This window comes from Gopherus evgoodei, chromosome 1, assembly GCF_007399415.2.
Source record: "Gopherus evgoodei ecotype Sinaloan lineage chromosome 1, rGopEvg1_v1.p, whole genome shotgun sequence".
Classification (NCBI taxonomy): domain Eukaryota; kingdom Metazoa; phylum Chordata; order Testudines; family Testudinidae; genus Gopherus; species Gopherus evgoodei.
This window is the reverse complement of record NC_044322.1, coordinates 335669086-335692674: the sequence shown is the minus strand read 5'-3', so window position 1 is coordinate 335692674 and position 23589 is coordinate 335669086. Positions and strand designations below refer to the sequence as shown.

At 49.6% G+C, this 23589-nt stretch overlaps 1 protein-coding gene across 7 annotated transcripts in view; it reads left to right on the top strand.

Annotated features, from left to right (window-relative positions):
* TBC1D22A (TBC1 domain family member 22A) overlaps positions 1 to 23589 on the top strand; it is a 458897-nt gene that overhangs the window by 81863 nt on the left and 353445 nt on the right. For all 7 annotated transcript variants that reach the window (XM_030549252.1, XM_030549251.1, XM_030549254.1 and 4 more), the window contains exons 6-7: positions 11493 to 11621; positions 17716 to 17778. In XM_030549252.1, the coding sequence (XP_030405112.1) occupies positions 11493 to 11621; positions 17716 to 17778 (192 nt within the window). The remainder of the gene's footprint in view (positions 1 to 11492; positions 11622 to 17715; positions 17779 to 23589) is intronic.

Genomic DNA, 23589 nt, shown 5'->3' with positions numbered 1-23589 from the left:
AGCAGCACACCCTCTCACTCTCAGCTCCTTGTGTCTCTTGCTCCCAGCTGCTCACACACACTTCCTCTCCTCTGGCTCCTCCCCATCTGACTGGAGAGAGCTCCTTTTAAAACCCAGGTGCCCTGATTAGCCTGCCTTGATTGGCTGCAGGTGTTTTAATCAGCCTGTCTGCGTTAATTGGTTCTAGCAAGTTCCTGACTACTATAGTGCAGCCCCTGCTCTGGTCCCTCAGGGAGCAGAAGCCTGCTTCTCCTGGGGCCAGTACTGACTCTTCCTTCTACCACTCTGCTGTAGAGGAAGGAGAGAGAGGGCTGCTGCTGCTGCTGCTGTTCCTGCTGGGCGCTGGGCCCTCGCTGCTGCTGTTTCTGCTGCTGTTCCTGCTCCTGCTGCTTCCCTGGCTGGGCTAGACACCACCACCTACCCCTCTCTCTGCTGTTTGCTGGCTGGCTGGTGGTTCCCCCCCCCACCTCAGTTACTGCTGTTTTTCCACCTACAGCCCCTTGGGGGGGGCTGCTGGCCTGCTTCCCAGAGAAGAGGGGAGTAAGGGACCCCAGCTCTTGTTGCTGAGACCACCACCCTCTGCGCGGGGTCCCTCCTGCCTGGACGCCAGACCACCACCGCCTGGAGCTGCTGGGCCTACTGTGGCTGTTGCTGGGGAGCTGTTGGTGCCCGGAGGAGGAGAGGAAGGAGAAGAGGACCACCCGCTGCTGGAGATAGTATGAAGACCAATGTGGAGGGGGCTTTTCTGGACTGAGTCTTTTTCAAACTGTGCTCTTGTGGTGGGGGTTTGGACTGTGTCCGCTGGGGCACCGGGGGTGTGGCGTGGAGCCTGTCCCCAGTCCATCTGTGTCCCCCTTCGCCCCCACCACCATCGTTGCCCCCTCCACCACCCCTGCTGGCTGTTTTCCTTCTGCTTTGGACTCCTGCCTCTGGGACTGAGCTGCTCGCCTGGCTCACCACGCCCACTTCCACCATTTGGGCCTGCAGCAGCAGCAGCCAACCATTGACTTTTTGGCACGAGTGCCTGTGGGTGCACCACCTCCCCCCTCATACTGGACTGACCCCTCCCCTTTGCCAAATTTGTCCACCCCACATATTTCCCTCTGCTGCCTGATAGTTCTGCCCCGGCCCTGTAGCTGTCCCCGTGGTCCCTCTACCCCAATCTCAGCTCGCCCTTTCCCCCCACCCTGTGCTTCCCCAGCCCTGATCGGTTCCCCCCATGCGCCCACGCCCCCTCTCAGGCGCTTGTGCCCTTCCCCATTTGGTTTCCCCTTGTTCACTGCACTCCCCCCTCTGCCGTTGCCCCCCCGCTCCCCTAGTGCAACTGGAGGAGCCGGAACCCCCCTCTGCGTTGGTGCCCTGCAACAATCCCACCCTTAGTCCTTGGTTGCTCCCTACGCCCCTTTAGCCTTCCCCTTCTGGCGCCCTCCTCCCCTGCCTGCAGCCTAGCGGGGAAGGGTGGCCGCCTCCTCTCCTTCCCCTCCCCTCGCTGTTTGTCCCCCTCCCCGCTCTCGTTATGGCGGGGGATGCGGCGGGGGAGACCCCTCGCGATGCTCCCACTACCCCTCCTCCACCTGCCCCTGTGTCCGCTGCCGATCCACCTACCACCGCCCCTGCTGGGGCACCGGCGGCAGCGAGTACTGGGGAGACCTCCGTTGCTGCCACGTCTCTCGCCCCTTCTGATTCGGGGGGAGCCCCCCCACCCGGTGGGAAGGGTCGGGGTGGGAAGAAGGGTAAGGGCCCCGCTAGAAAGGCCAGGCCCTCCATGGCGGAGACTGCCCCCGCTGCCGCAGCCCCGCTACCGGCTGCGGCGTCCCTCCCCGCTATTCCCTCCACCAGCTCTGCAGGTGTCCCTCCCTCGGCCCCCAGGGCGTACGCCCAGGTGGTGGCGGCCCCCCCGCCTGCTGCTGCTCCTCCGACCGCTGCTTCCGCCAACATCTACAGCGGCCGGGGCCCCTTTCCCACTTTGACCAGGAAGCACGGCGTCCGTTGCCTCCTGGTGCCCGCCTCGCCCCACGTGGAGACCTACGTGCGGGCGTTGGCGAGGGTGGTGGGGCCCACGGCCATCGTGGCGGCCTCCAAAATGTACGGGAAGGTGGTCTTCTTCCTGGCATCGGAGGCCGCCGCCCAGGAGGCGGTAGAGACGGGCCTGGCGGTGGGGGGCGTGTTCGTCCCCCTGGAGCCGTTGGAAGATCTGGGGGTCCGCTTAATTTTGACCTCCGTCCCTCCCTTCCTGCCCAATGCCGCCCTGCTGCCCGCCCTTTCTGCCCTGGGACGCCCCGTCTCTGTCATCAGCCCTCTCCCCTTGGGCTGCAAGGACCCCGCCCTCCGTCATGTTCTCTCGTTCCGCCGGCAAGTGCAGCTTCTACTGCCGCCGGCGGCGCGTGGCGGAGAGGCGCTCGAGGGGTCCTTTCTGGTCCCCTACCAGGGAGCCCACTACCGGGTGCATTACTCAACGGGGGAGGCTCGGTGCTACCTCTGCAGGGCGATGGGGCACGTCCGGAGGGACTGTCCCTTGGCCCAGCACGGAGGAGCGTCCGGGACCCCCGAGCCCCGGCAAGGCGCCGGCCCTGTCATCGCCGGTGCCCCTGGCTGCCCAGCACCCGAAGCTGCCCCTCCTCCTCCTTCTCGATCCACCTCTGTGGAGGAGGGTGTGGCGGGGCTACCGCCGGCCGTGGGAGAGGGCTCATCCCAGGGGGAATCCTCTCTGGTTTCTGCTGTCCCAGCACTGCCTCCCCGAGTCCCTGAGCCATTGCCCTTGCCCCCCGAGCCGACCCCTGTAGCCGGCCCCCGGATGATGCCATGGAGGGCTGGTCCTTAGTGCAGGGGAAGCGGGGCAAGCGGAAGGCTCGAGTTTGCTTACATCCTTCGGATTCGGAGGCCCCCCGGAAGAGCAGGAAGGGGGTCACCGATGACGAGTCTTCTGCCTTGCCCCCTGATGACTCCCGTTGTGTGGAGCTGGCTGGGGATGCTGTGGCAGCACCGGAAGGTATCACCGCCCCTCCTCCGGGGTCCCTTCCCGTGGAAGCCCCCGAGGGAGCCTCTCTCGCCCCCTTCCCACTTGACGCCTCTGAGAGTGCCGCAGTGGGTATCGCCTCGGGTGCTGGCGGGGAGGGCCCTGGGGTGGTGGACGGTGATCTCCCTCCCATCTATGCGGAGATCGAGGCCCTGGGCTTGACCCCGGTCATGCAGGGGGAGGACGACCCTCTGCCGGCGGGCCTCGATCTGGGTGACCTCCCTACATCCCCCCTGTCCCTGGGTTCCCTTCCCCTACCCGCTGTTTCTGCTCCCACCTCTGAGGGTCCCCTGGAATGTTCTATCGATCTGGCTGTGGGTGGCACTCTGTTGACGGCTGCCGAGCCCCTTGGAGCGATGGCCAGTGCCTCGCTGCCGAGCCCCGCTTCCCAGGGGGTGTCCCTCTTTGGTGTGGAGGACCCGCCCTCCTTCCCCAGCGGGGACCCCATTGACCACCATCTCTCTCTGGATGCCGAGGCTGCCACACGTGCCACAGTGGCTGAGCCCGGCATCGTTAGGGGTCCCCTGCCCACTTCCCAGATCCTTGAGCCTGGCCAGGAGGAGCCACCTTCCGGCGTCTCACCTATGGAGGCTCCAGATCCTGCCTCTACCTCCTTCCCGGATTCTCTCCCTGATCCCCGCCCTACTCCTGTTGGCTCTGTCCTTGTCCCCCCCCACTTCCTGTGATGCCAGTGCCGCCCCTGGCAATCCCTCCCAGGGAGCGGGTTCACTAGTTCTTTCCTGTTCCCCTTCCACCGCCCCTTCTTGATTCTGGGAGCGGGGCGGGTCGTGTGGAGTTGGTCCATCTGCTGCCACGTTGGGGATCTGCCCCCTGCCTACCCGCCTTGGTGGGCCACGGGGCTGTGACGGGGGCCCCACTGGGGGCCAGTCATCGATCAGTGACCCCACCCCCCCATGCGCTGAGGGAGGAGCTGCGGGAGTTCCTCGAGGACGTCCATGGCTCCCGGAACAAAGTCCATCTTGCGCTCCAGCGGTGGGGGGATTTCCATCAGGTCCTCCGGGCCGCGAGGGCCCTCATGGGGGAGGGTAAGAGGACCGGGAAGCAGGCCGCCGTGGCCTACCGGCGGGTCCGTGTCTTCCGTGACTCCTTACTCACCTTCGGTGTTGGTCACGGATTGCTGCGCGGCCTGCCGGAGGCCGTGGGCGTGTCTGCCAGCGAGGATCACCCCCAGCCCTCCTCATGGCGCCGATCATCCTTGCCACCTTAAACACCCGAGGCTGTAGGATAGGTCTCCGCAGGAGCCAGGTGCTCTCCTTCCTCCGGGAGGGCGGGTACTCTGGTTTTCCTGCAGGAGACCCCTACGGATCCTGCCGCTGAAGCTAGTTGGCGGCTGGAGTGGGGGGACGGGGCCTACTTTAGCCATTTCTCTGTCTGCACGGCTGGAGTGGCAACCCTGTTCTCCCCCGACCTACGGCCCGAGGTGCTAGGGGTCGCCGAGGCTGTGCCGGGTCGCCTGCTGCACCTCCGGGTCCGTGTGGAGGGGCTTGTGGTTAATCTCGTCAACGTTTACGCCCCGACATCGGCCCCAGAGAGGCTACATTTTTATCAGCAGGCGTCCGCCTTCCTTGGCTCCCTGGATCCTCGTGAGTCCCTGGTCCTGGGAGGGGATTTTAACACCACTCTCGAGGAACGGGACCGCTCGGGGACCGAGCAGTGCCCGGCAGCTGCGGACGTCCTCCGGGAGATTGTCGACCGCCACTCCCTGGTGGACGTCTGGCGCGACCACCACCCAGACGACGTCTCGACGTTCACCTTCGTCCGGGTGGAGGCCCATCGGTCGTGCCACTCGCGGCTGGACCGTATTTACCTGTCACGTTTCCACCTTTCCCGGGCCCACTCCTCCAGCGTTCGGCCGGCCCCCTTTTCGGATCACCACCTTGCCACCGTGACGGCCTCTTTCTGCGCGGAGAGGCCGGGGCCGGCCTATTGGCACTTTAATAATAGTTTGCTGGAGGATGCGGGCTTTGTGGCGTCCTTCCGGGAGTTCTGGCTGGCCTGGCGAGGGCAGAGGCGCGCCTTTTCCTCGGCGCGGCGGTGGTGGGATCTGGGGAAGGTGCGCGCCCGGCTCTTCTGCCGTGACTACACTCGGGGTGCCAGCCGACGGAGGGATGCGGCGATAGGGCAGTTGGAGCGGGAGGTCTTGGAGCTGGAGAGGCGTCTGGCCGTCAACCCCGAGGATCCATCCCTCTGCGGAGCGTGCCGGGAGAAGCGGGAGGAGCTCCGGGCCCTCGAAGATCATCGGGCCCGGGGTGCTTTTGTTCGATCCCGCATCCACCTCCTTCGGGAGATGGATCGCGGCTCCCGCTTCTTCTACGCCCTGGAGAAAAGGAGGGGGGCCAAGAAGCACGTCACCTGCCTCCTGGCGGAGGATGGCACCCCCCTCACGGATCCGGCGGAGATGTGCCAGAGGGCCAGGGCCTTCTACGCCACTCTTTTCTCCCCGGATCCGACCGATCCTAACGCTTGCAGAGTGCTCTGGGACGGGCTCCCGACGGTCAGCACGGGCGACCGGGACCGGCTAGAGCTGCCTCTCACTCTGGCTGAGTTCTCGGAGGCCCTCCGTCGCATGCCCACCAATAAATCTCCGGGCTTGAACGGGCTGACCGTGGAGTTCTACCGCGTGTTCTGGGACATCCTCGGCCCAGACTTGGTCACCGTCTGGGCCGAGGCTTTGCAGAGCGGGGTCCTCCCTCTCTCGTGCAGGCGAACCGTGCTGGCCTTATTGCCGAAGAGGGGGGACCTCCGCGACTTACGGAATTGGCGTCCCGTCTCGCTCCTCAGCACGGACTACAAAATTGTTGCGAAGGCCATCTCGATGCGGCTAGGGTCCGTGCTGGCGGACGTGGTCCATCCAGACCAGACCTACACCGTCCCGGGCCGCACCATCTTTGATAACTTGTATCTGGTCTGGGACCTTCTGGAATTGGGGTGTAGGGATGGTCTGTCATTCGCCCTCTTGTCCCTGGATCAGGAGAAGGCGTTCGACCGGATGGATCACGGGTATCTCCTGGGCACTCTGCGAGCGTTCGGCTTCGGACCCCTGTTTGTGGGTTTTCTCCAGGTGCTGTACGCTTCTGCGGAGTGTCTGGTCAGGCTCAACTGGACCCTGACCGAGCCGGTCAGCTTCGGGCGGGGAGTGCAGCAGGGGTGCCCCCTCTCGGGCCAGCTGTACACTCTGGCGATCGAGCCCTTCCTCTGTCTCCTCCGCAAGAGGTTGACGGGGTTGGTGCTTCGGGAGCTGGGGCTGCGGCTGGTCCTGTCGGCATACGCCGACGATGTGCTCCTCGTGGTCCAGGACCCGGGCGACTTGGCGCGGGTGGAGGCTTGCCAGGCTGTGTACTCGGCGGCCTCCTCCGCCCGGGTCAACTGGGTCAAGAGCTCTGGCCTAGTGGTCGGGGACGGGTGGCAGGCGAGCTCCCTCCCACCTGCGCTTCAGGCCATCAGGTGGAGCGCGGGTCCGCTGCTCTATCTCGGCGTTTACCTTTCTGCCACGCATCCGTCTCCGCCGGAGAACTGGCAGGATTTGCAGGGCAGGGTGACGGAGCGGCTCCGGAAATGGACAGGACTACTCCGGTGCCTCTCCCTTCGTGGGAGGGCACTGGTGCTTAATCAACTGGTCCTGTCCATGCTCTGGTACCGACTCAACACCCTGGTCCCGGCCCCGGGTTTCCTGGCCAACCTCCGGACGGTGATTCTGGAGTTCTTTTGGCCAGGGACGCACTGGGTCTCTGCAGGGGTCCTCCACCTGCCCCTGGAGGAGGGGGGCAGGGCCTGAAGTGCTTACACGCTCAGGTCCATGTCTTCCGCCTCCAGGCCCTGCAGAGGCTCCTGTTTGGTGCGGGTAGTCCGGCGTGGAGCGTATTGGCGCACGCCTTCCTCCGCCGCTTTCGAGGGCTCCGATACGACCGGCAGCTCTTTTACCTCCATCCGAGAGGTCTTCCGCGAGACCTCTCCAGGCTGCCGGTCTTCTACCAAGACCTCCTCCGGACCTGGAAGCTCTTTTCAACGACCAGGTCCGTGGCGGCCACCATGGGGGTTGACCTCCTCGCGGAGCCCCTGCTACACAATCCCCAGCTTCGTGTGCAGGTGGCGGAGTCCCCCACGGTGTGCCAGAGGTTGGTCGCGGCGGGAGTCACCAGGGTCGGAGACCTCCTGGACTACGACCGGGGAGACTGGCTGGATCCCCTGACGCTCGCTCAGCGCATGGGGCTCTCCAGACCTCGTACTCCCCAGCGCGTACTTCAGGAGGTGAAGGCCGCTTTACTGCCCGCTGCTTGGGCTTACCTCGACCGGGTCCTGCGAGAGGGCACGCCCCGCCCACCCTCCACCCCAGGCCCCGTGGACATTTTTATCGGGCCCCTGCCCCGTGGACCCAATCGGCCCCCTCACCCTTTCACTGCCAGCCGGCTGCATGATCTGCAGCCGGTTTTGTTCCAGACCGCGCCACGGAAACATCTGTACTCGCTCGTGCTCCATACCCTTCACTACCTCACCCTCGCATCCCGCCCCGATACCAAATGGCGGGACCTCCTGCCACCTCTCGAGGGTGAGGAGCCCCGGTGGGCCAGCTTGTACTCTGCCCTGGTCCCGAGGCCCGCCGGGGATATCAGTTGGAGGCTCCTTCACGGAGCCGTGAGCACGGGCGTGTACTTGGCGCGGTTCACATCTGTCCCTAGCACCTGCCCTTTCTGTGGTGAGGAGACCTTGGCGCACGTTTATTTGGAGTGTGCCAGGTTGCAGCCCCTGTTCCGGCTCCTCCTGAATATTTTCCTGCGTTTTTGGTTGCACTTTTCCCCTCACCTTTTTATCTACACGCTCCCCATCCGTGGCCCCACGAAGTCGCGGGATCTCCTTCTCAACCTCCTCTTGGCCCTGGCCAAACTGACCATCTACAACACCAGGGAGAGGAGGTTGGCCGACGGGATTTCCTGCGACTGTAGGGCCTATTTCCGTTCCTCCGTCTGCTCACGCATCCGGGCAGAGTTCCTCTGGGCGGCGTCCACTGGCTCCCTTGACGTCTTCGAGGAGCAGTGGGCGTTGTCCGGGGTTCTCTGCTCGGTGTCCCCATCGGGTTCCCTTCGTTTAGCCCTATGACCTCACTCCCAATCCTGTTTTTTTTCAGTAGTTGTCCCCCGTAATTATTTGGTGTCCCAGACCTGTGGGTCCTCCCCTTAGGCTGGGGGGAGGCCCTTTAGAAGTGGGCGGGCTTCGCCCGCCCACCCCCGCTGGATGCCAATAGGACCAGACTCCTGCACCCCACTGGCCTGGGTCTGTCACAAAGTTACATTTGTAGTGTAGTTAAAATGGAGGACTTTACCAAATTGTAATAACACTGCATGTGTTTTAAGATAGTGATTCAGTGCTTCCATCACAAAATTGCTATTAAACAAAGAGAAAAATAAATTGAAGTTAATCCTGTAATTTTCTGACTGGTAGGAGGGGGAGGAATAATATATAATTGATCAATTCTTAATTTACAAAAATGCTCAAGATTTTTCTTTCTTTTTAATGTTATCTTTTTTAAAAGAAACAAAACAAACAAAAATCCAAAGAAATAGACTGTTACAAAATGAAGAATAAATATTAATAGTTGTACAGAATAATTTAGTTTGTAACGTGTATAGGATTGAACATGAACATTTAATATGGTAGTGTTGTGCTTAGTATCTTAGTTATATTTTCATTTACATTTGCCGTGGCTTAATACGTTACAATAACAGATTTTAAGATGAAAGTCAGGAGTTTGTTTGTTTAGGACGATCTATGGCTAACATTATTAACAACTATTTTTAAAAATAACTCATTGGTCAATAAATATGAAAGTGTTCATTAGACTTGAAGATTTTTATCAGTACTGGCAGGAAATGCAGGATTTAATCCCATTTCTATATATTGGTGGGTGGTGTGAGTTTTTGCAGTGAAGATTTTTATATCAACGCTCCTTGGTATCAAATTTGCTATAAGTTTAGAACCATCTCGCTTAAGAATGACGTCTTTCTGAAGTAATTTTTAAAGCCCCTCTTCTCAATTTATATGAAATTTGGAACTGATGAAACAATCTTCTTTACAATCCAATGAAATACTAGTATTGCTTGTTTGAATTGCAACTGCTTAAATTAGACTTCCTGTACAAAGCATCCAGTATTCATTTTATATGCAGCTGCATATTCAGGAAGCATTCCATTTGCTAATTATGGAAACCTCTTCTGCCATAGGATTTGTTTTTTAAGAAGGTTTATAAATAACAGCATATTTTTGGTTTTCTTTGATATATAGTGTTGTGTTTACACAGAACACTTAGCTGGGGACTTGAACTATCAGTTTGAGTGGGAAGCAGTGCATGCAGGGACTGTTGTTACCCTGCGTCTGAGGGGATCTTCTGTGACACAGGGAGATGAGTTTAAAGTGGCACAAATATGATTTCTCATGAAGCTGCTAATATAAAATCACATAACTCCATCTAGGTCGGATCTGACTTCCCAGCAAGAAATGCCTTACTTGAAGGGGCCCATATTTCATGGCAAGGTCGCTGTTAATATTTACTACTTAATCCTAAAGGATAATCAATTTTTAAAAGAAGTTGTAGCCATAAAAAAGAATTTTAAGGCTTTCATGTTGTTTTGAAATAGTTTAATAAAATCCCTGAAATATGTTGAAGGGTTTGAATATATGTTCTGCTCTAAGATGATTTGGACTGCAAGGTCACATGCATATGTACATTCTTTTTCTATTTTAAATGAGAGAGAGTTAGTGTGCAGCTTTTTAGAAATGAATGAAATGAAAGGAATAAAATAAGGGCCACAGTGTGGTTGTCAGTTTTTCCAGGTATCCGGTTTTCCGTTGAAAAGGGAACCTGACAGTGTCCGGTCAGCACTGCTGACTGGACGCTAAAAGCCCGGTTAGCTGCTGTAACCAGCCTCCACTCCCAAGGGGCAGGAACAGTAGCAGGTGCTGCTGGAGCCTGGAGGAGCAGTGGAATACTGAGGAATGGCTCCAGTAGAGAGAGGTATGAGCGGCTTCCCCATCCTGCCCTGAGCGCAGTTCTCCCTGCCCTGTCTCTCCTCACTCAGCCCCCCCAACTCATGGAGCGCCACTCTCCCTCCCCCACCCTTTTCCAGTCACACCCTCCCCATCCCTGGAGCGCAGCTCTCTCTCCAACATCCTGCCCCACTCACCTCTCCACCCCTAGAGCCGTGCTCAGCTGGCAGGGTGAGTGTGGCGGAGAGAGCAGCAAGCGATGGTGGGGAGAGAGGAGAAGAGGAGTGGGGTGCAGGGCCCCAAGGGAAAGAGGTGGAGCAAAGGGTGGGGAGGTTCTCCCGCTCAGTGTCTGGTTTTCTCAAATCAGAAAGTTGGCCACCCTAGGCCACACTGAAATCTGGTAATTAACAAAATCTTTTAGCATTACTATTTTCTGTTTGAACTTAGTGTATGGTGTTCTTTTTGGAAGGCAAACATCTGCTCTGCATTTTTGATGAGTAATTACTACTTGTAGAAAAAATGCTTAAATCGTGTTTTTAAAAATGCACATTCTGAAGTAAGAATGTCTAAAGCTGTATTTTGTGTTCAGTTTGAACTGGGAAAAAAAACAAAGGACTGGTTGAAAGATTCTTCACGTGAAGGTACTTGTTCTTGCGTTTCTAATCTGTATGGATCTGAAAAGGATTGCACTGTTAACACTGTATGTCAGTGTTTCCCAAACCTAGGACTCTGCTTGTGTAGAGAAAGCCCCTGGCGGGCTGGTTTGTTTACCTGCCATGTCTGCAGGTCCAGCTGATCGCGGCTCCCACTGGCCACGGTTCGCTGCTCCAGGTCAATGGGAGCGGCTGGAAGCGGCGCAGGCTGAGAGATGTACTGACTGCCACTTCCAGCCGCTCCCATTGGCCAGGAGCAGTGAACCACGGCCAATGGGAGCCTTGATCAGCCGGAGCTGTGGACGCGGCAGGTAAACAAACCGGCCCAGCCCACTAGGGGCTTTTCTTACACAAGCGGCGTCCCAAGTTTGGGAAACACTGCTGTATGTAATAACTTTACTGCAATATATAATGAGACATGAACAGTTTTTTCAAGGCCTAACTGTGGTTCCCATCTAGCTGAGTATGATTTTCTGGTCATCTCATCATACTGGGCATCCAAAAATTTGATCATAGAAAGTGCTGCAAGCATCAAGCCATCAGAGTGAGGAATATCTGGTAGCAGCTAAATGGAACACTCGCCTACCCCTCCTCCCAAACCCAAGGTGTTTACAGTAACAAAGAATTCACTGTTTTGTGTACATTTGTTCTAAGTTACTTAGAGAATTTATTTTGGGCTGCAACTTATTTCTGCTTTAAAAAAAATTGAGTAAATATTTTAATCTGAACAAGTTTTGAAATATAAATTTTATATTGAACTGTAGCTTTCGTATCCCTGTAAAAATCTGACGATCAAAATGATTTTTTTTCCTTCATATTTTCAGGGTTACCTTCCTGCCAATGTGGACCGAAGAGAAGGCACTTTACAGAGAAAAAGAAAAGAGTATTTTGCTTTTATTGAACAATATTATGACTCCAGAAATGATGAAAGTCATCAAGACACATACAGACAGGTAGAGTAGCTTATTGAAAACCCTTAACATACATGAAAAATAAAAAATATTTAATATATGCTTTATTACTACTTCATAGATAAGCAGAAGGATATTTTTGTTTAGCCATATGTTCAGTAATTATTTTTGTGCTTTACCACCATTAAATCTAGCAAAGATTGTTTAGTAATATTGAGCATCTTTAATTGATCTGTAATTTAGAAAATTTAGAAAAACTTTAATTTATTTCTTTGATTGTAAAACACTAAATATCAAGATATTAAATAATATAGGGCACTTGGTATGCAGCATTATCACTTCCTGCACATGAGGGGAAACAGACTTCAGACAGCTTCCCCATCTCCTGTGGCAAGGAGAATCAGGAGTGGCAGAAGTCCCTAATGCGGGGAAGGGGCAGTGGGAGCGGCAGCGGCAGCGGCAGCGCGGCCCCTTCCTTCTGTGGCTTTGCCCCTGGGCAGTCCCTTCCCTTCTGGACACCATACCCCACTTGCATAGCCCTCCCACTTTTAAAAGTGATGGGACTATGCCCCCCTGAACTCCCTTGTTTTGGCACCACTGGTGGGAGTGGAGAAGGCGGAGCTTTGAGACTGCTCCCCAATGCACCCAGTGGCATAGCTGGGGGGACTATATGCTCCAACAGATACGTCATACTTCACATTCTCCCCAGAAGAGTAGGCATACCTGCTGCCCTTTAACAGGGTTGATCTATCAATTAACATATTTACTGTAACAGGGGAGATCTGCAACTGTGAGCTTTTTTCTGTCGCCACTGAACACCAGTTTTACAATACAGACTAATTTCTGATATTAATTCCAGTTCAAATTGGGACCTTCAGTTAACCTCTTTCTTCTCAGTTCAATATTTATTCTTCCAGTTTTTTTCCAATTGAGTCTTTAGATTATTCCCCAGTCTTCCCAAAGTTGCTCTTCCTAATGCTTTGAAGTGGCACTATAGCATTAGAATAGAGGACTTGAAATTGACTGCTACTTCAACGAAAGGAAAGAAATTAAGAGGAGAAGAGAAGTTGAGGAGTATGAGCTAAGTGCTTTTAACATATCCCCATAGGACATCTGATAAATGAAACAATCAAATTCACCAAAAGCTACCAAATGATGATTTTACATGCAGGGTTTCCACAATTTTTGGATGATCAGTGTGTTCTATGATTGCCATTAAAGGATTTGAGATTTTGGGAAGCACTGGGGTTGTGGAAGATTGATTAGACACTAGAGGAATGTATGCCCATATGACTAGTTCACAGGATCATAGGTTATGTCTACACTCTGGACCTTAAAATGGCACAGCTGTACAGCTGCAACTGTGCTGCTGTAAGATCTCCTGTCTAGCTGCTTTATGCCGATGGGAGAGGTGTCCTGCTGGCATAATTAAACCACCCCCAACAAGTAGCAGTAGCTATGTTGGTGGAAGAGGATGTCCCGCTGACACAGCGTTGTCCACACCAGCGCTTTTGTCGGTGAAACTGTATGTGTCAGGGCTGTGTTTTTTCACACCCCTAACGGACAAAAGTGCTGGTGTAGACAAAGCCATAGGTACCAGAGAAGGATGTAAAAACCTAGATAGGCTGCCTGTGTCTCATAGTCCCTCTTTCTCTCTTCCCTGCCCCTGCACCCCACCGTGCCAAAAGAACAAACACGGGAAATGTTTTATGAAAGAATTGTTTTGGCTGTTTAGAAACTTGGTGGCTTATGTTAAAAGAGCAGGAGAAAGATACAGGTACATGTTTTGTTGATGACAAGAGATTGTATTGTAAAATTAAAAAACAGTATGTCACAGTTCAGGGCAACTGCATCTCTATATCCCCCTTCTTGCACCAGCAAGATTACCCAGTTTTAGGCTCCTGACTTATCAGACATCACCTCTCTTGGGCAGAAATAAACCTCTCTCCCTCCTGACTGGGGTCTTTCCAGGCTACGCTGGTTCCTGCCCACCCTGAATTGCTTAGCAAGCCAGATGGGCTAGACGGCCTGCATCTGCACTTTACTTTTTCCTCAGAGGCTATAAACAGCATAATTGCCCAGAGTTACAAAGTACCATGCAGCCCTTTCTAAGGAAGCGTGTTTATTCTGAAGGTGAAAATGTTAGAGAGAAAAACATATTAAAAACAATGAAAGAACCTAAATGCATGCTAATAAGCTTACTAGAGATCACAGTCAACTCTAACAAGGGCTCTGGCAGGTGATAAGGCCTTCAAGCCTCACCAAAATGTTTTTCTGTGGTTACAACAAGCACAGCCGTGAATCTGAGGCTGTTTACACTACAGCCTATGTTGCCATAACTTCTGTTGCTCAGAGGAATAAACCACCCCCCAAGCAATGTGAGGTTACAGACATAAGCGCTTGTGTGCACAGCATTTGTGGAGGTGGTTTTATTATACTGACGGGAGAGCTCTCTCCCGTTGGAATGGAGTGTCTTCACCACATGTATTTTGGTGGTGCAGCTGTGCTTCAGCGTACTGTTCAGACATGCCCTGAGTGTCTCCTTTATGCAGCTTGGGGCGCTGATCTTCAGATAATCAGCAGACAGTGGGTTTCACCTCAGGTCATAGTTTCAGAAGGTTAGGACCAGAGGTGTATGAATTTGTATTCTCTCTAGCATTTCCTAGGAAATCCACTTAATTTCATTTGTACCAAAAGTTCTTTCTTGTCTGGCACATTGTTTAAAATAGTGATAGAATCATAGGACTGGAAGAGACCTTGAGAGGTCTTCTAGTCCAGTCCTCTGCACTCAAGGCAGGACTAAGTATTGGATAGGCATTGAAGTCCCGGGGGGCCTATCAGGGCGTGGTGTGGATAGGGGTCAGGGCAGTCAGGGGACAGGGAGCAGAGGGGGTTGAATAGGGGATGGGAGGGTGCTTGCGACAGGTGGTCCCAGGAGGGGGCGGTCAGGGGACAAGGAACGGGAGGCGGTTGCATGGGTCAGGGATTCTGAGGGGGGGCAATCTCGGGGTGGGGAGTGGGTGGATAGGGGATGGGGGCCGGGCTGTTTGGGGAGGCTGTCTGGAGAAAGGAATAAATAGTGAGGTGGCAAAGTATGCAGATGATACTCAGCTACTCAAGATAGTTAAGATCAAAGCAGATTGTGAAGAACTTCAAAAAGATCTCACAAAACTAAGTGATTGGGCAACAAAATGGCAAATGAAATTTAATGTGGATAAATGTAAAGTAATGCACACTGGAAAAAATAGCCCCAACTATACATACGATATGATAGGGGCTAATTTAGCTACAATGAGTCAGGAAAAAGATCTTGGCGTCATCGTGGATAGTTCTCTGAAGATGTCCATGCAGTGCGCAGAGACGGTCAAAAAAGCGAACAGGATGTTAGGAATCATTTAAAAGGGGATGGAGAATAAGACTGAGAATATCTTATTGCCCTTATATAAATCCATGGTACGCCCACATCTTGAATACTATGTACAGATGTGGTCTCCTCACCTAAAAAAAAATATTCTAGCACTAGAAAAACTTCAGAGAAGAGCAACTAAAATGGTTAGGGGTTTGGAACGGGTCCCATATGAGGAGAGATTAAAGAGGCTAGAACGTTTCAGCTTGGAAAAAAGGAGACTAAGGGGGGGATATGATAGAGGTATATAAAATCATGAGTGATGTAGAGAAAGTGGATAAGGAAAAGTTATTTACTTATTCCCATAATACAAGAATTAGGGGTCTCCAAATGAAATTAATAGATAGCAGGTTTAAAACAAATAAAAGGAAGTTCTTCTTCACACAGCGCACAGTCAACTTGTGGAACTCCTTACCTGAGGAGGTTGTGAAGGCAGGGACTATAACAATGTTTAAAAGGAAACTGGATAAATTCATGGTGGCTAAGTCCATAAATGGCTATTAGCCAGGAAGGGTAAAGAATGGTGTCCCTAGCCTCTGTTTATCAGAGTATGGAGATGGATGGCAGGAGAGAGATCGCTTGATCATTGCCTGTTAGCTTCACTCCCTCTGGGGCACCTGGCATTGGTCACTGTCAGTAGACAGAATACTGGACTAGATAGATCTTTGGTCTGACCCGGTACAGCCATTCTTGTGTTCTTATGAGGCACATCCTTCCCTACCCGGCCCTCTATACAGTTTCGTAATCCTGATGTGGCCTTCAGGCCAAAAAGTTTGCCCGCCCCTGATCTAGACCATCCATGACAGGTGATTAGAGATTTTGTATGAGCAGGTTAGGCAATGATGGAGATTCCACAACCTCCCTAGGCAATTTTATTCCAGTTCTTAACCACCCTGACAGTTGAGAAGTTTTTTCCTAATGTTCAACCTAAACTGCCCTTGGTGCATTTAAGCACATTGCTTCTTGTTCTATGCTCTGATGTTAGAGGGAAAATTTTCTCCCATCTCCCTGTAACAACCTTTTATGTACTTGAAAACCATTATCATTCCCACCTCCCCCGTTCATCTTTTTTCAATCTTCTGTCATAGGCCATGTTTTCTAGACCTTTAATCATTTTTGTTACTCTTCTTTTCAAGCTGTTCGTCAGTGCCCCTGATCAGCTATGGCTGGTGGGTGCTGAGCATCCACTGTTCCCCCTCCACCCCACTCGTGTGTGTTCCAGCCGTGGAGCACGCAAGGAGTTGGCACCTATGTCACTGGTACAGTTTACTCACAAGACTGGACCTCAGTGAGAAAAATATCCAATGGCTATAGCTGCCTGCTGTGTCCTGCATAATATCTGTGAAGCAAAGGGAGAAAAGTGTCTGCCGGAGTGGAGGGCAGGTGCCGAGTAGCTATCTGCTGAATTTGAGCAGCCAGATACAAAGGATATTAGAAGAGCTCAACATGGAGCTATGCGGCTCAGGGAGGCTTTGAAAGACCATTTTAACAGTGAGACAGAATACTATATGGTTCTGTAATGTGCTCTTTTGTGGCTGGTAGGAATCATGTGGTGATTCCTGTACATGTTGCAGTTTTACATTGTCAATGCAACTATTAATTTTGTTTGAATGATCCTATGAGCTGTGTCACATTGTGCAATAAAGGGTAACTGATTGCTTTCAGAACTGCTGTGCGCTTGGCAGCATATGTTGTGAACTAATAATGATGAATTGTGTTCCAAATAGAATTTTATTCCCTAACAAAATCAGTGTTTTTTTTTTTTTTTTTTTAAACCCAACCCATGCAATTGTAAAACAAATACACCACCACTTCCTTCTTCTCCTTGCTGTTTACAGCAGGGACTTGTGACTCAGGCTCTTTGCAGGTAGCCATGGTACTGTTGCGGATGCTGAGAATGGCATATCTGGGACTCAGCATTGGATGGATTGGCTTTCTTGTATGCCTTTCGCAGCTCCTTGGCTTTCATGTGACGCTGCTGATGGTCCCTGCTGTAGCCCTTCTCCTGCATCACCACAGCAATCTTCTCGTAGATGTTAATGTTTCTGCCACTGGATTGGATCTGTGCCTGGAGAACCTCTTTTTCCCACATGCCCAGGAGATCCAATATCTCCTGTCTGTTATAGGCAGGAGCGTATCTGGAATGTGTAGCTAACATGGTCTGCTGGCCTGTTGCACTTAACAATGGAGAGCTGCTAGGTGTGATCACCAAGCCAGGCAATCAGGAAAACTAATTTCAAAAAATTCATTGGACTTTAAAGGGAAGGGGGCTCTTCTGTATGACTCCTGGGCAATGGTGTTCACAGTGGTAACCAAAACGGTTGGTGTGGGGCATTGTCAAGCTGCTGGAGGATGGGGTCGACATAAGTAAGGCAATGTTGACAGTCACCCTTTATTGACCTAAGTACATTGACTGTGGCTCAACGCTGCTCAGGGAAGTGGTGTAACGATGTTGGCATAACGGAGTATTTACAGCAATTTGAGACATATGCACAACTAGATAGATGGATGCAAGGCAGTTTACATCGATCTATGTAGTGTGGACCAGGCCCTAGAAAGCTTATAAAGGCCGCCGTTCTAAATGATGGCAGAATAGGGTCTCAGGCTACATTTCTGGTGTTATACATATTCTAAAAAAACAGTCAAGAAAAAATGAAAGTTCAATAATGTTAAAAAATAAATTGTATGTACTTACTGATTTTCTTTTCTAAAATGTTTCTGTTCAATTAGATTCACATAGATATCCCTCGTATGAATCCTGAATCTTTAAGACTTCAACCCAAAGTAACAGAGGTAAGAATTGTTGTCAAGTAATTTTAGCTGTTCAGATAATTAATTTCTTAGTACTCCCAGACTGGCTATATTTTTTATTAGTAATTACATTATACATATGATTGCCATCTTGGCTTGAGAACAATGCTTGAAAAGCAAATAATTAATTTAGAGACATGATATAGTTGCAACCTGTGAATAATGTTGAAAAAATGAAAACACCAGTGAAAGGTCAAAGGGATGAATGGGGTCGTCTGGACTGAGCCCCAGTGTGTTTGAGTTTTTCCATTTGCTTTTTTGATAAACAATTTTTCTTGATCATCTGTGGTCACTTTATCAAATACCATTGTTTTCCATGACCCCATGTATCCCGTGCTGCCCAACGTTACTCTAAATCACTTTGTCTGATAGCATAGTCTGTGATGGCAAATTATTTTTTTTTCCTGGCTTATTTTTTTATATTCCATTCTCTTGCATTATTGGTTGTTCCTCCTCCTAGGTTAGTTTTGGTTTTGGTTGTTTTAGTTATTAATGTCTCTGGTTTCCGCCCCCAGTAATTTAAAGCTGTTCTGTCTGTAATACTTAAATATTACATAGATACATAGTGTTGTACTTTTAAAGAAAGTAATTACAAATATTTAATTAGAAACATAAAATAGATTCCTACATATCCGGTCTAAATGCTTTGTTTTTTCTTCACTGTTAAACTCTGTTCAGTTGCTGTTTGTAGGTTATAAATGTTATCATGGAATATAAGTGTTCCTTTGAACCCCTTAAATCTTTACAGTGGACATCTTTGGCCTAAATATAAGTGTTGTACTTGAAAACAGACTAAAAACATGGGATCTTTTTATTCAATGGGTCCGCTCCCTGCATATATTGAAAAAATGTATCAATTTCCTTTAGTGAAAAAAATGCCTTTTTTCTTTTTATTTCAGTTTGCACTGCAAAGCTAACACTGAGTGAGCTGAATTCTATTCTTGCACAGCAACTGTTGTGAGTGCTTAGTCTGAAGACAGATTGTAATTGAGGGCTTAATTTCATCTGAAGGATCTCTGTTACTAATGGTGATATGTGAGGGAAGAAATTCAGTTTGTTCTTGAGTCCAAGTTGGATTAGCAGACCTGACAGTTAAAAAACAAGTAACCAGACCCAGTAAACTTTTCTCAACCCCATCCTGTGCTCTTCCCCAAAATGCATCATACTCCCTAAAATAAAATTTAAAATTCCGAATATTTTTTTACTTGTAAACTGAGCACATTTGATATGGAATGCTTACAATGCCATTTTGGTAATGTTTCAGCGTAGAAGCATTCTTTACTGTGGTGTCACTCACGTTTTGGGAAAAAAAGTTTTAAGGCAAAAAATTACATGTCAGCACTTGGAACGTCACTATGCCCACTTGTTTCTATAATTTCTGGTGTACCAAGACTTGAATAAAGTGACAAAGAGTCCTGTGGCACCTCATAGACTAACAGATGTATTGGAGCATAAGCTTTCGTGGGTGAATACCCACTTTGTGAGACGCATGTGGTGGAAATTTCCAGAGGCAGGTATAAGTATGCAGGCAAGAATCAGTCTAGAGATAACGAGGTTCAATCAGGGAGGATGAGGCCCTCTTCTAGCAGTTGAGGTATGAACACCAAGGGAGGAGAAACTGCTTTTGTAGTTGGCTAGCCATTCACAGTCTTTGTTTAATCCTGAGCTAATGTTGTCAAATTTGCAAATAAACTGAAGTTCAGCAATTTCTCTTTGATGTCTGGTCCTGATGTTTTTTTGCTACAGGATGGCTACCTTTAAGTCTGTCTGTGTGTGTCCAGGGAGGTTGAACTGTTCTCTTACAGGTTTTTGTATATTGCCATTCCTAATTTCTGACTTGTGTCCATTTATCCTTTTACGTGGTGATTGTCCAGTTTGTCCAATGTACATAGCAGAGGGGCATTGCTGGCACATGATGGCATATATTACATTGGTGGATGTGCAGGTGAATGAATGGGTGATGATGTGGTTGATCTGGTTAGGTCCTGTGATGGTGTCGCTGGTGTAAATATGTGGGCAGAGTAGGCATTGAGGTTTGTTGCATGAATTGGTTCTTGAGTTAGAGTTACTATGGTGCAGTGTGTGATTGCTGGTGAGAATATGCTTTAGGTTGGCGGGTTGTCTGTGGGCGAGGACTGGCCTGCCTCCCAAGGCCTGTGAAAGCGAGGGATCGTTGTCCAGGATGAGTTGTAGATCACTGATGATGTGTTGGAGAGGTTTTAGCTGAGGACTGTAGGTGATGGCCAGTGGAGTTCTGTTGGCTTCTTTCTTGGGCTTGTCTTGTAGCAGGAGGCTTCTGGATACACATCTGGCTCTGTTTATTTGTTTCCTTATTTCCTCGTGCGGATATTGTAGTTTTGAGAATGCTTGGTGAAGATCTTGTAGGTGTTGGTTTCTGTCTGAGAGGTTCGAGCAAATGCAGTTATACCTCAGCGCTTGGCAGTAGATGATGGATATTGTGTTGTGTCAGGGATGGAAGCTGGAGGCATGAAGGTAGGCATAGCAGATGGTGGGTTTTCGGTATAGAGTGGTGTTAACGTGACCATCACTTATTTGTACCGTGGTGTCTAGGAAGCGGACCTCCCGTGTAGATTGGTCCAGGCTGAGGTTTGTGGTGGGGTGGAAGCTGTTGAAATCGTGGTGGAATTCTTCCAGGGTCTCCTTCCCACAGATCCAGATGTTTTTGTCATCAGTGTAGCATAGGTAGAGAAGGGTCATGAGTGGACAGGAGCTGTTGTTCCAGGTCAGCCATAAAAATGTTGGCATATTGTGGGGCCATGCGGGTGCCCATGGCGGTTCTACTGGTCTGGAGGTATATATTGTCACCAAATTTGAAATAACTGTGCTTGAGGATAAAGTCACAGAGCTCAGCAACCAATTGTTCTGTGGCATCATCAGGGATACTGTTCCTGACAGCTTGTATTCCAGCTGTGTGTGGGATGTTTATGTAGAGAGCCTCCACATCCATGGTGGCTAGGATGCTGTTTTCTAGAAGATTACCAAAGCATTGTAGTTTTCTCAAGAAATCAGTGGTGTCACGGAGATAGCTGGGAGTAGGGTGATGGCGTAGGGTCTGAGTAGAGTGTCCACATATCCGGACAGTCCTTTAGTGAAAGTGCCAATTCCAGAGATGATGGGGCGTCCAGGATTGAACGTGACTACTAACTCACTTGCAGATCTTGTTTTTATTCCACTTAAAGTAATTTTAATAGCAAGTATATCTGTCACTGTATCTGGAGAGAGCCAAACTGAGAGAGCCAAACTCAGGGAAGACTGTCAGAAAATAGGGCAGACACCACCCCAAACTGGCGGTATATTCTATCATTTGATTTCACCAACTCAGCAGTAAAGGTTCACTGCTGGACCATTATACTAGTTTTACCGCAGAATACAGACTGTATCCTTTGGCATTCCAACCACTTATTACCTCCCAGGCAAAGTGGACTTTATAATGAAAGTTATTAATACCAAATTCACCACACATTAGGTTCTTCCAGGCCCAGGTGGCTAGTCGCTTACCTAGGTCAATAGATACTTCGGATCACACACCAAAAATAATGCTGTACCCCAGGGTTGGCAGCCTTTCAGAAGTGATGTGCCGAATCTTGATTTGTTCACTCTAATTGAAGGTTTTGCGTGCGAGTAATACATTTTAACATTTTTAGAAGGCCTTTTTCTATATGTATACATACAACAATAGTCTAGTTATATATTAAAGTAAATAAGGTTTTTAAAATGTTAAAGAAGCTTCATTTAAAAACAAATTAAAATGCAGATCTTATCAGTTTAGTGTGATCCTTGCGCTTGCTTTTCCTTGCTGAGTTTTCCAGTGTCTGGCACGTATTTGGATACTTGAAGCTGCACACAGGCTTCTGAGTGATAGGTTGTTAACTGGCTCCGAGAGGGGACAGAGGACAGATTTCATGTGTGAAAATACCTGTTCACACAGGTATCTGGATCCAAATTCTGAAAGTGTTGCAAACGCAATTTTCTTCAAACAGTTAAATTTCACTGGCAGAGATGTCCAGCAGGTAAGAATAGAGGCCTCATGATCTCTCTCGGTAGGTTCAAGTGCACTCCGCAGAACTCCAAACTTTGATGCTCACAATTCTGAGCTTTTTAACTGAATGAGCTGCATTTTGAAATCTTTAACACCCATCCACTGAAATACAGACAAATCCAAGTCGCTTTTGATGCACTTTTCAGATTTAATTAGAAAAGAAAGCATTGGCCAAATCACTGGAAGTCTTGAAATCTGTCAGAAATTTAATTCCTGTTCTTGCATGTACATTCCAATCTCATTGTCACTGCAATGTATTGATAGCTCTTTTATTTGCTGGAAGTAATGAAAGTAGCAGTTTTTTCTCGGGATATTTGAGTTTTACAACAAATGCCTTCCAGGCTTCATAAAGATCTGGAACTGTTTGCCCTGCACCCTGGAGACAGAGGTTGAGTTCGTTTAGGTAAGCAGTGATATCAGTTAGAAATATGAGCTTACCCAGCCATTTGTCGTCATCCAGATCGGGGTAGTTCTATCCTTTTTTTGACAAAAAGGCCTTGATTGCATCAAAACAGTTTACAAAGCACACCAAAACCTTGCCACAACTTAGCCACCGAATGTTGCTGTGAGATGGAATGTCGTTATAGGCACTGTCCATCTCTTCTATCAGTGCTTGAAACTGTTAGTCAAAGCAGATCAAGCAACAAGGAAATTCACAATTTGCACCACTGTATTCATCACATTATTAAGCTCTGAATTAAAAATTTTATCGCATAGATTTTCTTAATGGTTGATACAGTGAAATTTGACTGTCAGGCAGCCAATTTGATCTTCAAGTAACTTTACAAATCCCTTCTGTTGTCCGACCATGGCAGGAGCACCATCTGTTGTCACACAAAATATTTTTCTGATGTCAACTCCTCATTCTTCAAAATGGTTTACAAAACTTTCCAGTATATCTTCCCCCTTTGTTGTTCCATCCAGGGGTTTTAGGCAACAAAGTTCCTCTTGGATTTCATTGGAAACACTATCTTTCAACAGCTGCCAAACGTGGAATGTCATTTATATCCACGCTCTCATCAACTGCAACGCTAAACACTGCTGTGTCTTTTAATGCAGTTGTCTGCTTTTCGTTAATGTTTTCTGCCATTTTGCTTGTCTCTCTCAACAGTTATGGCAGAGACAGGCAGTTCTTTTATTCTAGATAAAGATGTGATCCTATCTGGCAAATCATGAACAAAACCTCCGAACTGCTGAAAAAACTTTTTTATATTTCCCATCTGTAAACCGCTTTCCGTTTTTTGCAATGCACTGCGCGATCTTGTATCTTCCTTCTGTGGCTTGTTTTTTACTTACGCTTAAGCATTTAAAAACACTGCTTTGCTTCTCATATCCTGCTATTGCCTTTTTGATCAATTCAGTCTTGTCTGCTTTGTCAAGAGAGGTTTTCTTGTGCTTCATTTGAAAATGTCGTCGAACACTTGATGTGCAATAAACAACACTTTCACAACAGAAAGCACAAACAGCACGGTCCTTCTTTTGAATAAATCCAAATGTCTGTCGAAAAAGATGTCCGTTCATTTCAGCTTAACTTTGTTTTCTTAGAAGCTGACATTTCGTCAAATGTACCCATCAACTTACAATGGGGGGAAAAAAAATTGTTGCAGACGGCATGGACAACGTCAAACGCAATGCGCTGTTTCACGTGGTGTGATAGTGATGTAAGCAGGAAATCAGGACTTAATTGTTCCAGTTCCATTGTACTGGGATATTTTAAAGGTGGGGGTGTTGAG